Below are 14,585 nucleotides of genomic sequence, written 5' to 3'. Positions count from 1 at the left end.
TTTCTAAGTTAAAGGCTCTTAAATCAAAAGATGTGCCATAAACTAAATACAAGACATCTTAAACGAATTGTAATAAGAACAGTTCTTGTTAGGCAAGCCCACCTGTAACTGCATCTGACGGATAATCGGCACGGACTTCAACCGCAACTCCATAGCAAACGCAGTTGCAAATGCAACTTTGTTGCCCGTGGGCACAGCATGGACTCCTCGGACGGCCAACTATTTATTGGAATGGATCCTGGGAGTGCGACCCAGTCGCAGATACAGATACGAGCCTCATAAAATTCCCGCGCACGCACCGGCGAATTCGAATGCATTTTTTGTGTTTCGATAAAACGCGAGTCGGCAATTCCCACAATCGAGGCTGCACTTGAATCTGAATTCGAAATTGCTCTTTCAGTATTTATGAGTTGAACTCTGTAGTTAGTTTCTTGGCCTGAAAGCGACAGTTGGGAAAAGTACTTTATATAATTGATTTGAATTTCGGTAATATTCAAGCAAAAACATAAATTTACGAAAACAATCTTTCCCATTTTCAATTGCCGAATTTTCTATCTTTTTTTGTTCTTTTTGTGTATCAATCTAATCTGGCACAATATTTATGGCTTTCTTATCTAGTGAAACGCTTGCAATTAAACGTCATTTCTGTGTTTTTGCCCAGCACTGATTTTCTTGACCAACTTATAGGAAAACTTGAGCCAGATGTCCCAACCTCTGTGTTCAGCTCCTCCCGCTCCCCTTATCGACGGCCATTAATCAAGATTGTGTCAAAGGTATTAGCTCATTTGGGGGCTCAACACGAAATCGACTCAGGGTCTGTGTGGATTGGATCCCCAGCACTGGAACATTTGGGCGATTACAAACTATTACCGATGTCAACTGCCAGCGGTAGCATGTTATTACGTGAGCGCCGTGCTGCTTTTCCTTCGCCTGCCAATTGAGTAGATTAATTCTAATGCAATTGAAATAGTGTCCGGCTTTCGCTTATCGAAATGTTTGTGGCTTGGGCAACAGCAGCGTGATTGCTAATGGGCTCGAGAGCTACCAGAATTGCTGATTAGCAAGCTGATACTGCTGATGAAGCTTGTTGCATTGCAACAATACTTTTAAATGGGTAATGAGCTCGCAAAGATACGAGCCAATTGGTTATACAAAGTTGTTGCACCTCAGTTGTGGTAGTAAAGATACACCTACAAGTGCACTACAAAACTAAAACTGATATTTTAGACCTTTGGCAACCACTCCATTGTTAACACATGATTCCTAAATGTAAGAGTACTTGAAAGGTGCCCATAATTTGTGTGAATGATGACTCAATTGGAAAGCCTGCCACAAATCTCGGACACCATTTCGAGGGACAACATCCTGATCCGCACAAGAAGTGTCTCGCTTATCGGGCAGATAACCCCTGCTGAGGGAAAAGTGCCTCATGGGTTAATGAGACACCAAAGGCACGTACGCTTGCGTCATTGGGTAGCTGAGACTGAAGAAGGGATACACCATACCCTGACTCTGGCTATTGTGTTTGCTGTTTCGGACTGACAACGCGATAAGGAACAGTTCCTACGGCCAGCACCTCAATCAGTCAAAACCCATGAAGAGCAAACAGAACATCCACAAGTGTTAGCAGTGTTATTAAAAGTAAAGACTAAATGATATCTAGCACTTAAGCAATGTAAGGGAAATAATACTTTATTATGCGTAAAATACAGGTAACCAATAGAACTTATTTGTGACTTCATTTGCGATTTTAAGAGGTCTAAGTTGGTGGGTCAAAAAGATAATAAAAATCTGTGCCTCCATACCAAAATTGATAATGGTAGCATTTAAGATCTCCGAGATCAAAGAGATTATATAAATGTATCACTTCTTATCGAGACTTCCTTTACATGCCATATACCCCTTTCTCCACAACTAAGGGGTACGAAAAACAAATACAAGTCAAACGACAACGAAGCGTGAATGAATTTCCTCGGCGCAAATTGAAAAAGAGTGATAGTGATAGTGGAACTGATAAGCGGCGAGCGCCGCAGAGATCGCATATCGGTGGGAGTGGGAAAGGGACGGAGAGACGGCGCTGCTGGAAACGGAAAACCGGTATGTGTGGAGAGTTTTCGGAGAGTTGCGCTCTCAGCTGGCTCAAATGTGGAGACTTGCCGCTCCGGTTCTCCGGCACTTTTCTGGCTTTCTGCGCTCAGTGTCAGTCTCAGTTTCGAAACGAACTTCAAAGCTCGCGCAAGCGTACCGCATCGGAAAACGCATTCTCCGATCGGAAAATCATCGCGACACACGAGCGATCGATCAGCCGGCATTTTCTTGTGCGCCACTTTGGATACGGTTTCAAATCGCACAACGTGCCGCCAAGTTCCCTGGAAAATGTGCGAAAATTGCAAATATTTTGTGTTTCCATGTGACGTATGCGTAATGTGACCACAGTGCGGATAAAAGTAATATATTTACCTGTACATAATACGAATATATGTGTGTGTGTGTGTCATTGTCTAGGAATTTTGTTTCGTCTGCAAATGTGCAAGGTTTTTTAATGTTTACATGGCGAAATTCCAAGAGTCCCAGTTGACTCATGGCTAAGACAAAAAGAGATTAGATAAACCGTAACCAACTATCTATAAATTGGTGTTTAACTTAGTTTCGCAAATTCATGAAAAAGATTATAAAATTTATACTAAAGAAATCGAATAAAACGGTTACTCAACAAAAAAAATTGAATGAGTTTCAGTACTTATTTATTAAGATGGATCTATCATATTTAAGCTTCATTTAAAAAGCTGAAAATATATATTATTTAACCGCCTGAAAATAAATATTATTTAACCGTTGTAAATGTGACATTAAATAATAGTGAAAAAATTCCAATTAGTAAACATGAAATTCTCTTTGCACAAAAACCCAGAAAACGAAACAAAATCCCAGCCAAACTCATTGATTGTGTGAAGTGTGAAGAATTAAAAATTATAAATTTAAACAAGTGTGGTTTTTCTTGTTTGCAAAGCGCTCTTTAGATGTATTACGAAAACGAATTTAACGAAAAGGTGTAAAGGAAAAATCCACAAGAGTACGTGCCACCAGAAAGTGCAAAAGAAGGGCACATCGAACGAGGAAAATCGACTTGAAAGGATTTGCAGCTGGAACTGCATCCATCCAGATACAGATTCAGATACATGTATATATGCCGTATAGCAGTGCCGATACAGATACAGATACAGATACAGATACAGATACATACATGAGGCAGCCTGCGAAGCACAAAAGATACATGCCATGTTCCCACTAACCAACCGCTCTTCGAGTGGCAATCGCACCAACAACAATCCCAGCAACAACAACCAGACCACAAGCTTTATAATCGGAGGCACCACCAATATTAACAACAACAACAACAATCAGATTGGTGGCACAAGCAGCGCTAAGGATAAAGGAAATTTTGAAAATAATTGGAGCTGCAATAAAACAACCGGTCGTCGCTCTGGCAGTGGAAATAGCTGCAGTTTTTTAGGTAAATTTTAATTGTAGCACTTAAAAGTGCCGTTAATTGAATGTTTCGCATATTTGCGGTGACTTTAACATTTAGCCAACAACCATAACTATGTGGATAGTAATATTAAGGGTGCGTTGCTTTTAAATCCAACTCAATACCCAAGTAATTTCACTTAAATGAAAGCTCATCAACAAGACGCGGCCCATTGCACTTAAACTTAAAACTTTTTCGTACTCGATCTCGATTAAGGCGGTTTCTTTGATCACTGGAGGCTTATCTTATGACCATCGCATCTCTTTCATTGGAATGGCTGCAATTTCACAAATCGCATTTACCTTTTCCGTATTGTCGCTTTTATGTCGCGTACCTTTAAAGGGTTCCTTTTTTAGCAACAATTTACAATGCAAATTGCATTAATTGCAATTTTCTGTTCAAATTGAGTTGGTTGTTGTTGTTCCCGTTTGCGGCATTGTTGTTGTCTTTGCATTAAAATGCAAATACTTTGCACTAATTTACATGTCGCGCCGCCGATTGCAGTGGAAAATGTAGACCCCCCGCCCCCCGTCGCTCCTTCGACCGCAAAATCGCCCGGGGAGACAATGGAAATCTTTTGTGATGATCACACACGACTCGACTTTGTGTATGTGTGTGTGCTTTGGGGGAGGAAGTGTAAGTGTGAGCTTGAACCATGAGAAATGCCATAAAAATTCCTCAAGTCTACCAGACTTCTTCCTCTTGGAGGGTTTACGGGGTATATGCACAGTTCTAAAAGAATTACCTTTTTTGATTTTGAAAAATGTTATTCATATTAAAGAAAAGGGATTTTGTAAAATATTTGATATAAAAGCTTTACAAACTGCACTTTTATTTGTTGTTAAATCAGTATACATTTATCACAATATGTACTTAAGATTATGGCTGTACCTTACCCATTTGTATAAATGAATTAACTAATTATCTCTAGTTACTAAACTTCTTACGCACAAAATTATAGGGTATCTCTCGTTCGAAATGCCCAAGTTTTTCCTTCTTCTGCTTCTGTTCTTATGTTGCGCTGGCGCAATCGCAAAAAGCTTCTTCGCCTTTTCTGCGTTCTTTTCAGGAAGAGCAGATTGTGGGACGGCGGTTTTTGGGGATGTCGGCACATGCGCTTTGTTTGTCTGTTGCCAAAACACTGCAAAAAATAAGCATTTTAACCTACAAATATACAGTGCCAGTTTTTAATATCAAAAAACTCAAACGATGTTTTACTTATATGAAATAATAAGCCTTTAGAGAAGCAGTCTTGATCTTAAATTCACATGTTTCACAATTTCAAATGTTAGAAACTTTTTCTCCGTGTGTAGTGGGTTCATTGCTGCTGTGTGCCTGTGTGCTTGCAAGAATTCCCAGAAATATTTTACTTCGAAATTTGTTAACAAGCAGACAACAAGAGCAACAACCACAGAAGCGATCCGAAGACATAGGGAAGACTGTGTGTGTTTTTGTTTGTTGTTGGTTGTTGGTTGTTTGGCCTGGGCCATGAAGTGTATCAAGTGTTTGCTGGCTTAGCTCCTTTTCATCGCCATCGGCTTTGTTCGCAGCCAGATACTTCAAGTTGAAGGTTAAAGTTGAGCTGCGGAGCTGAATTCTTTCGATTGAATTAGAATTAGAGTTCTCTTGTGGAACTGAGTGGATTTCTCAGAGGTTTGCCGGTCAGGATAACGTTTGAGTCATAGAAATTGAATTGGAAGTGTTCTTCAATTTGACAGCCGTTGGCAGGTTTCAAAGTCTTAAGAATGGGAACAGGATTTGAAATCCCTTAATTGCGCTTCATTTCCACACACTTTAACCTGAAAAGTTTCGCAGAAATGTCCAAAATGAAGTACATTTAGAACTCCTAATATTGACAAGCATTGCAAATTAAAGATAAACCGCCGGAATGTTGGGAGTATTTTAAATCTCAACTGCAATAAACCCGGCTTTGCACACTTTGGAGTCGATAAAATGATTTACAAAGCCTCTAAACCCAGTTCACTCCTCACAGAGCTCTGTGCACTAGCCAATAACTCATTCAATCCCATTCGATCTGGTAACCAGCCTTCAAAGCCAGCTCCACTGAATCCGATGCCAAGTCCATTCCGAATCGCGACGTGTGTGGGGCACCAGACTCCGCAGATCGCTTCCAATTCCACTTTACACTGCCAGACGTGGAAGCACTCGGCTGCATAGTTTTAATTGCAAATTGCAAAACTGACCGACGACTGTTCAGTCATATTGCGTCTAATTAAGGCGATGTCTGCGCTGAGGAGCAAATATCTTGCATATTTTTAGATCCACCAGCTGGACATTTGCATTCGCAGACGGTCGTATACAATCTCAGATGTACACTGCGCAAATATAGTAGTTCGATTGAATTCTATAATCAGTTCAGGCCAGTTCCGCCTTTCACTTTCTGTTTGTTTTTGGTTTATCTTTTTATATAAATGTATCTTTGTATATAAATATATATATTAATCAGTTAATAGAACTTGTAATTCCACTGATTTCCTAGATTTATATCAGAAATTAAATTTTAGATATTAGAAGCAAGCAACATTTTAGATTAAACATGCAACTTTGCTTTGCTTTAAAGCCTCTTCTTAGGTGCAAACTTGTATAGCTGCTGAGTTATTTGGTTTTTCCATGTGCACTCCGTCAAATTAGAAAGGGAGATCGGCGAGGAAGATGAGGAACTGCGAACTGCGAGCTGTGAGTGGCAATGAGTTAATTTGCTGCCAAAACACACCCTCGGGCCTCATTAGCCTGCACTCCGAGTGAGATTTATAGACGAGCCGCGAGCTGCCGCCGGATTAGTTAGAAATGCAAAACCCTGGGGGTCAAAACCCATGGGCGGCGGGCGGAAGGGGCAAAAGGGGTGGGAGGCAGTCGCACTGCGGGTTGCCCTGCTAAATGAGCGCCTAAGGTGTCGGCCCAGCTGGCCAAGATTGCAATGGGTACATATGTATATAAATGGCAGAGCCAATGGGCATGAATAATGAGCAGGAGGCCAACAAAAAGTGGCAAACTTAGTTCGTGAATAGGTCTTTCCAATCCCATAAAATGGCATTCCGCTGTCGTATTTTACAAACTGTGCTAAACTGTGCTAAGTGGTTCTCTTACCAAATTGGATGCAATTCCTGCTCTCATCTTGTTGAGTGCATAAAAAATGTGTCAAATGTTGTGAATCATTAGCTTTCTGCAAAGCATATAGCATTTTCAGTTAAAACTCTGCCTTAGTTCATATATCTTTTCACACAGCAATGGTTCCTTTTTTTTTCAAACATCTCCCATCATTTTGTAATTGATAAGTCTAAAAAAGGAGGAGTTTATTACTCACCAAGTGCAATGAGCCAACTTGGCTGCTCCCTAACAACATAAACATGTCCGCAGTTGGTGTGGAAAAATGAGTATCCATTTGTTTTTGCATTTGCTGTGACATTTTGAGTTATTTGACACTTTGCAGGCGCATATCATCTTTCCATCTTTCCCCTTCTGAATGTTTCGCCATACATCGCTCTTTTTGGTCTTTCTTCCAGCACTTTATTAACTCATTATTTTGAAATCAACTTGGCCCGGCAGGCAAAACGTGTTGCAGAAGTTTCTGCAACCTGACAAGTCGCCTGCACACCGGCAGCAAATGCATGATGTTGCTGCTGCCGGTGTTGCAGTTGTTGCAGATGTTGCAGTTGTTGCAGATGTTGTTGCAGTTGCAAGTGCACAGCTTGCACAACTTTTCCCCTCAGTGGTTGATTAAGTACTTGGGCACTCTTTCACCCATTAGCCAGCGAATATGATGCATTAACATTTTTAACGAATTGTTGGCAACCGCAATTGGGCACAAGAAGCCGTTTTGCCGCTCTTAATTGATGCAATCAATAATTGCGGGCACATCTTTCATTTCCATCTGTGTATCTTCACATCATCAAACACCACACACAAACCGCACATATCAATCGAATTCACACCCATAAACACTAAATTAGGAAATTCATAAAAACATCAGTAGTCTTGAGCCGCTTTTCGCATAAAACTGTGTATAAAACAGCAAACAAAACAAATTTTGAATGCGCCGCTTATGCGAATTTAAGGTTAAGCCTCTGAAACTTTTATCTTAAATGCTAAAAAAAATAATTCACAAAAAGAAAACACAAAACCAATTAATTATTTGCCCATTTAACTGCGGTGGCTGTTATTTTTTCTTTTGTGGATTGCAAAATTCGAGAAACAACAAACACAACTGCCACTGCCTTTAGCTGCGTAACACTTTGTTGTAGTGAAACAACCAAAACATTGAGATAAAAAAGCGGCAGTTCGAAACTATTCACATCTCATCTGTAGTGGGTACAGTGAATATTGTTTACTCGTTAGGTTGGAGATAAAATATGGAGATATTTTACAGTACCTTGATTTTAAATAATCTTAATTGGTAATTATTGTTGAGCATCAAATAATTATATAATTTTAAGCCTGATAAATGAGAGGGTAACAAAAAACACACTCTTAACTAAAGAGAAATCTCCTTTTTAGTTAAAGAGTTAGATACATATACTATAGTACTGTTTCTATATTTTTATGAGCATATTTTAAGCTGCCCTCTTAGTTGATCTTCACTGTACTCGTGCACTATGGGAAGTTGTAGGCGTGAGTAGTTTGCCGATGTCTTCTGTATGTCTGGCGGTATCTTTTTCTGATGTTTCGAAAAGAGACGTGAACAAGTAGCCGAGGACATGGCCACCGAATTCAAATGGAGTGGCAAAAAAGAAGTAGCGAGGAGATACAAAACTTTATATCTCGTGGCGATCTGTTCAATGGATTCGCAATTACATTCATGAAATTTAATTGGCGATGGGAAAAAACCTGAATGGCTTAAGCATGTGGGGACAATGTGTGCCAGAGGAATAGTGTTGATTTATGGATAATAATTCCAACTCATTGAGGAGTCTCCATGGCATCGACATGGAATTTGGCCCCAACTCCAACCGAATAAAGTATCTGATTTTTGCATCTATCACAGAGTAGCGTAATCAGACCTTGAGATCTCCATTTGGGTTGGCCCATCTTCCTCATTTGAAAACTCTCGCAACAAAAGTCACGTTTTCTACGAAGCCTCCCCTGCATTAAAGTTAAGATCAACATAAGATCTCAGAAGAAACCAGCGTACAAATAAAGAGACGTGCAAAAAAGCGCTTAACTAACATTTGTGGACTTTTGTTTACAAACGCAAATTTACCTATAATATTTGCACGGCAAACCCAAGCCATCTATAGTATTTTTTCAACCAGCTCTACTTCGACTTCAACTATTTACGAGTATTTCTTTTTCTTTTTGTTTTATTTCGAGCGCCGCGACAATTTGCCAAGCAAACTTTTTGCGTTCAGATAGCGGCGAAAATTGTTTGTTTAGACTTTAGCCGGGCAACGACAACAACAGGCAAAGCCAATTACGGTTTTTAATTATTTGTAAATATTTCGAATGTCCGACCGACTTTTGGCGCCCGCAGGAATAAAAAAAGGCAAACAAAAGAACCACACCAAAAGAAAACCTTATCGATATGGTTGTATGTGCAACAGGTGCGCCACCCAGCGGACAAGGTGGGAACCACACCACGTAACCTTTTCCCATGTGGTATACCTAGTAATACTATATCACGGCTATATCTTATCTGAAAGGAACTCACATTGCGCGTGCCAAATTCCATTCCAATGAGAATTAAAAACTAATAGTAATTGTATAGGTACTTTCTACTTATTCCAGTTGGTTCCTTACCAAGTTTTCGGTTTTCTTACTACCTTGTTTTATTCCAACCAACTTAGTCACAAAAATAAATTATATAATGGTATGCAATTTTTTAAGATGCCCTACCAGTAAACACGGAAAAATCAATAATGTGGAGTGCACTCGAATGAAAGTAAAATTTTTTTCCACATTTACGCGTAAGCTTGTCGCTGCCATAATAACGGTGATTGTCTTTTGGGTTTATTTCGAGTTGAACTCTGGCTGACTAATTTTTGCAAATGAGTTTGGGATTTGAGTGTTGTCATTCATTCACTTATTGTTTCCTGTTGTCGAACAAAATGAACTTATGACCGGTTTTACAATGTGGGCGTGTCGCATTGCGGTAATTTATTAAGTGTTTTTTCTCACTCTCTTTAATTGCCGCCCAGATGATTTAGTGTCTTTTACTTTCTGCCTTTCCTCCAGTTGTCTTCTTCTTATGACTTTCACCTCGCCAAAGTGAAATTACGGCCTAATGACTAAACATTTCATTTAATTAGAAGACTCATCGCGCAGATGAAACCGAGACACTTAAACAAAAGGGCGGAACACGAAAAGTTTTCTGAACTGCGTGTATCTGTAATCTGTTATCTCAGATCTTAGCTCATTATAAAAATTTGGCAATCAGGGTAAATGATCTGACACCTGAAACCTCAAAGCGGATTATGGCAGTTTAATTTTGATTTTGATGGATGTGAAGATTTCGGGGAAGGCAGCACACTCTCTTCCACCGACAGTTTCTTACATTTTTGGCTTTACAAAAAACCCGGTTTTAATAAGAAACCCCTGTCGTTATTTTGACATTTTCGGGATGCTCTGTTGTCGAAGCCTTTACGAAGTTTTCTGACTCACCACAGGAACCTGCAAAAGTTGCAACATTGCAGCGAATTAATTTATCAACATTTACCGCTACGATGTCAACGCCACAAGAGAAAAGGTTTGCAGCATTAAAAGGCCGTAAATTCGACGGACAACTAACCAAAAGACTGGACCATCTCCAGTCAGACTTCCAAGAAGCTGGCAACTTGATATAGCCAAAGTCAGCTCCAAACATTTCTGAATACCCACAATTTCTGGCGAGGAAAACCTCGGTGCGGCGGCCAAAGTTTGATTTATGCGTTGCGATGCTCAATGGGCGATACGATACCAAAGGGGCCAAAAGGAAGTAACCGCAGTTACAGTCAAATTTCCAGGCCCAAACGGCACGACTACCAAATGCGCTCGCGCTCGCGCTTGCTGGCCAACTCGCTGCTCTGCCTGGCGGTTAAACGCAGCCAAACATAAATTATAGGCCATGGCTAAGTAGGAAAACTGTCGGCCCAACCAGCCAGGCACAGTGGAAAAACCTAGGGAAATTTAAGATCACGTGGGCTCAGAATTCCTTGCTCTCAAATGAGAATCTTACATGGCTTTATACTTACAGATCTAGATATGCTCATTCTTGATTCAAATGCCTCTTGAATTGATAAACAAGGTGAATCAATTTTTGACAGTTAATAAATTTATGTATTACATTTGACATTTTTAAGAAATAGCCTACTCGAATGTAATTTCATATGTTCAGCTCAAGTTCCGATTTTTGTTGTCTAGAACTGCACAAGAAAAAAGTCAAAATTATTAATTAGATACTTTTCTCTATTACCTTTATCTCACTTAAAATGTGAGTAAATTTTCTATTAAAATATAACTTGGAATAAATTTACGACCACCTTGGCTTTGTCTTATTTTCCACTGTTTTCCCACAGTAGTTTGCATTTCCCAGCAGCACTTTTCGCCTTTCCCACTACTTTCATAATGTTGGCAAACATTTAACGAAAGTCCATAAGTACAATACGAGTACACATGCCCAGGAACTTCGGCAGCCGTATAATGCAAAATTTCCCTGCACTGCGGATGTTGGGGCTCTTGAGATGTTGAGCCGTGGAGCTTTGGAGCTGTGGAGCTGTTGTTTGCCCCACCAAAATACGATGTCATGAGATGCGATGCGGATTGGAAGTGGTCGGATTCAGATACATGTTGCCGCCGTCAATGTTTCGCCTTTGTCTCGTAAATTTGAACATTTTTATTATAAAAAGCAAGCGGCACGGCTGCTGATTTCTCACACAATGCGCGCGATTTATTTTGTATGCATTGCGGGGCTGAAATTGATTAATTACAAAGCGGAAGACTTGCTGATCCAACCGGGCTAAGACCCAAAACCACAGCTATTTTGTTACGATTGTTCACTGCTTTACTGTTTCATTTTTCAGCCTTAATTTTCTGTATTATTTCGGATTTGTTTTTATTGCGGCAATCAAGTGGACTTCGTGATTTGCAGTAACCACGATTCTTTAGTTGTTCTATTATTTGTTCGTCTGAAGGTTTCTGCATTATTTACATGACACTGACACCACTGACATTTGAAAATTACATGCCACCAATGCAAATGTGTGAATCAATAAAAATGTCTAATCGCCTAGAAAAAAATGTGTATGGTTGCAACTTGAATACCATAAGTAACTCAGAGGAGATAAGCATCGTAAACACTTTAGAGCCATTAGGAAATATTCTAAAATAAATCATAGTGCACATTAACTACATATGTAATAAAAATGTGGCATTAATATACAAAAAAAACTTGAAATAAAAATAGGTAGGTTTGGAAATACAAGTAACCCAATACCATAGGAATCACAAGTTCTTTAGAGTGCTTTGTATATATGTAGATCCATGTAATTACCAGATCTGGCGCCCTTTAAGCATCCCATGGATTGCGAAACGTATCTCAAATCTGAAGTGACAATGGGGGGCAGTAATGTCGGTTGTACTTACACTTAATTGCCATCAAGTGTTTTGCAAAACCCTAAATTGGCATAGCATCTGTAAAGTAGAAGCGGTCTTTAGGGGTCTATACAGTGAAATGTCGAAGCAATTAATTCCAATCGACTTGCGATAGATACAAATTTGTATCTCTTTACAGCCGCGATGCCGCAAGAAGTTGAGACATTATGTTTTTGATGTCACATGTGTGTTTGTTTTTTAATGATTCTGTGTGCCACTTAAATTTCACGGAACTGCCGCTGTTCTTCTGTAGCCGCTGTTTTAATGAGCTATTAAAATGGTTGGGGAATTGTAGTACATGTGTAAGAGCAAATTGCCATGAAAGCGAACCAACAACAGGATTCTTTACAAGTTTATTTTTATGAAGAGGATTTGTTTTATGTTGATTCCTACTAATGGGGGTCTTACGAGATCCGTTCTATTTATACATATTTATGTAATCCCATATCTAATCGTTAAAAAAAGCACATCTACAACTAAACTAATGCTGTTTTATTTTTGTTTCTAGGTAAGTTCTGATGTTAATTGCCGTCTAAGGTTGCTTTACTTTCATTAGCACATCTGTAAGTAAATATTGTATGTTAAGCACACAAAAAATAGTACGCTATAGAAATAGATAAACTATTTCCGAGCACTGATCTCACTTGAGCCAAATTAAAGAAATATCCTGTTTGAAAAATATGCTCTATTAAGTTATTTAGTTGTAAAACCTTTTTTGACACACTCCATTAGACAGACTCCGGTATAAACGCTTCATTTGCCAAATCATTTAACATAATTAGACGGCAAACACGATATGATCTCATAACCAGTTTCCCTGGCTGGCAAATCCTTTCGGTTAATTGGCGAACCAAGCGAAGAACAAAGGAGTTCTACCTGTGTCAGTCCAAATTCATAATTCAAACATCAATTCTAAGAACCGAGTGTGTGGACACAATATTTCATAAGTGTCTGGCGACTGATAAATGAAGCTCAAGTCGATCTCACTTCCTTTTGGCTGATGTTTCGTTATTGTTTCGACTTTATTTGCAATCAAACACAAAAGTGCACGAGGCATGGAAGAAGCTACACCACATTAACCTTCAAGTCGGGTTCGCTGGTTGGTACGAGTATTACTTTTTTTTTGACAATTTTCTGAAATGTATTTTGTCGTCTCGTTGCGCAAATAAAACGACTACAACGCCTGACAACAGCGACAACGAGCCGAGTTTGTATCTAAAATCAACAAGTTCACGACGACATCGCAAGCCAAACAGCCAAACAGGCAAAACACAAAAGATAAAAACTTTTAAGCGTCGGGCAAATACAGATAGATACCTAAAAAAAAATAACACCAAAACCACCAGCACCAATACAAATGCTCCCCATTCATTGCCAGACCTTTGCTCACAAGGTAAATAGAACCCCAAACAAAGCCCCAAAACTAAAACTCTGAAAACCCCTTTGAGTGGCAACCCAAAGCAGATAGTTCTTCACTCGTTCAACCAATGAATTTGGATTTGGGTTTGGGGGTGGCTATAATCAAATCGAGTTTATGTCTCTCTAGGTCAGAAAGTTTCCATTGTAAAATGTGGGATTTCGTAAGAAAACTAATAGATACTTTACACCTTACAAATGATTAGATTGTGACAAATAATAAACTAGAAACATCAGTAGTTTTCCGTAATACACTATTGTAAATTTCCTAATTATACATTTATTGAGATATATTTTTAAAACAATTTTGAGGGTAAACCGAATGGGGACTCATAGTGCGTAGACTGCTAAGAACAAAGATATTATACAGGGTACATATATAGCTTGCCCACGTCCTTTGCATAATATAAAAAATAATTCTTTAGAGCCTCACATCGTCACATCCATTTGTAATAGTTTGCCCGACTAGAATCTCGCGTTAACTTTAAATTTTGAAAAGTGTGTTAAATCCATTCTTCCGACTCCCATTTTAAATCAATCCGCGGTTTAAGAGGTTCTCGTAAATGGCAGTTTCAAGCTTGCTGAGCTCGAATTTCGCCCTGGCCAGTCGACTTCCGACGCGAACCAGTCTCTCGGCCAACAGTTGGTGCCGCAAACTCATCCTTCTCCTCAGGGACTCCAAGTATCGGTACTCCTGGTCACTGATGCGGTCCACCTCCAACTGGTCGTCCACTCTGATGAGGCGCTGCAGCGTTTTATTCAGTTTCACGTGGATATCTTCACGTTCGGCCTTCAACTCCTCCTCGTTGCGTTTCTTCTGCTCCAGACACTCGATCTCGGCAGGGGGAACTATTTTCCTCAGATCAACGATGTTCAGTGTCAGAACGTCGGCGCTATTATTGAATTTCGGTGCCATTGCAATTGCGATATTTTCAAAAATTTTGTCTGTTCAGAAAAGATTTGAATTTTTATGTATGTTTTCTTTTCTTTTTAAACTAAGCTACTGGCTGCTCCAACGATTTTTATAAAACTGAAAGCTGGAAAGGTTTTTCCCAAG

At 39.5% G+C, this 14,585-nt stretch overlaps 2 protein-coding genes across 6 annotated transcripts in view; one reads left to right on the top strand and one right to left on the bottom strand.

The window, feature by feature from the left end:
• The first annotated feature begins 2,205 nt into the window (after positions 1–2,205).
• LOC6533833 (protein TANC2) overlaps positions 2,206–14,585 on the top strand; it is a 49,394-nt gene continuing 37,014 nt past the window's right edge. For 2 of the 5 annotated variants that reach the window (XM_015194796.2, XM_015194795.2), the window contains exons 1-2: positions 2,207–2,447; positions 3,011–3,514. In XM_015194796.2, coding sequence (XP_015050282.1) covers positions 3,280–3,514 — 235 coding nt within the window. In that variant the 5' untranslated portion in view covers positions 2,207–2,447; positions 3,011–3,279. Of the gene's footprint in view, positions 2,448–2,753; positions 3,515–14,585 lie in introns of those variants that run through there. The other 3 variants (XM_002094497.3, XM_039374546.1, XM_039374545.2) reach the window with 3 other exon arrangements.
• LOC6533835 lies at positions 13,769–14,555 on the bottom strand. The gene has a single exon (XM_002094499.3). It carries the CDS (start codon positions 14,442–14,444, stop codon positions 14,058–14,060), a length of 387 nt encoding a protein of 128 aa, XP_002094535.1. The 5' UTR covers positions 14,445–14,555; the 3' UTR covers positions 13,769–14,057.

The sequence above is a fragment of the Drosophila yakuba genome, chromosome 3L (assembly GCF_016746365.2).
Source record: "Drosophila yakuba strain Tai18E2 chromosome 3L, Prin_Dyak_Tai18E2_2.1, whole genome shotgun sequence".
Lineage (NCBI taxonomy): Eukaryota > Metazoa > Arthropoda > Insecta > Diptera > Drosophilidae > Drosophila > Drosophila yakuba.
This window is presented reverse-complemented; position numbering and strand designations above follow the sequence as displayed.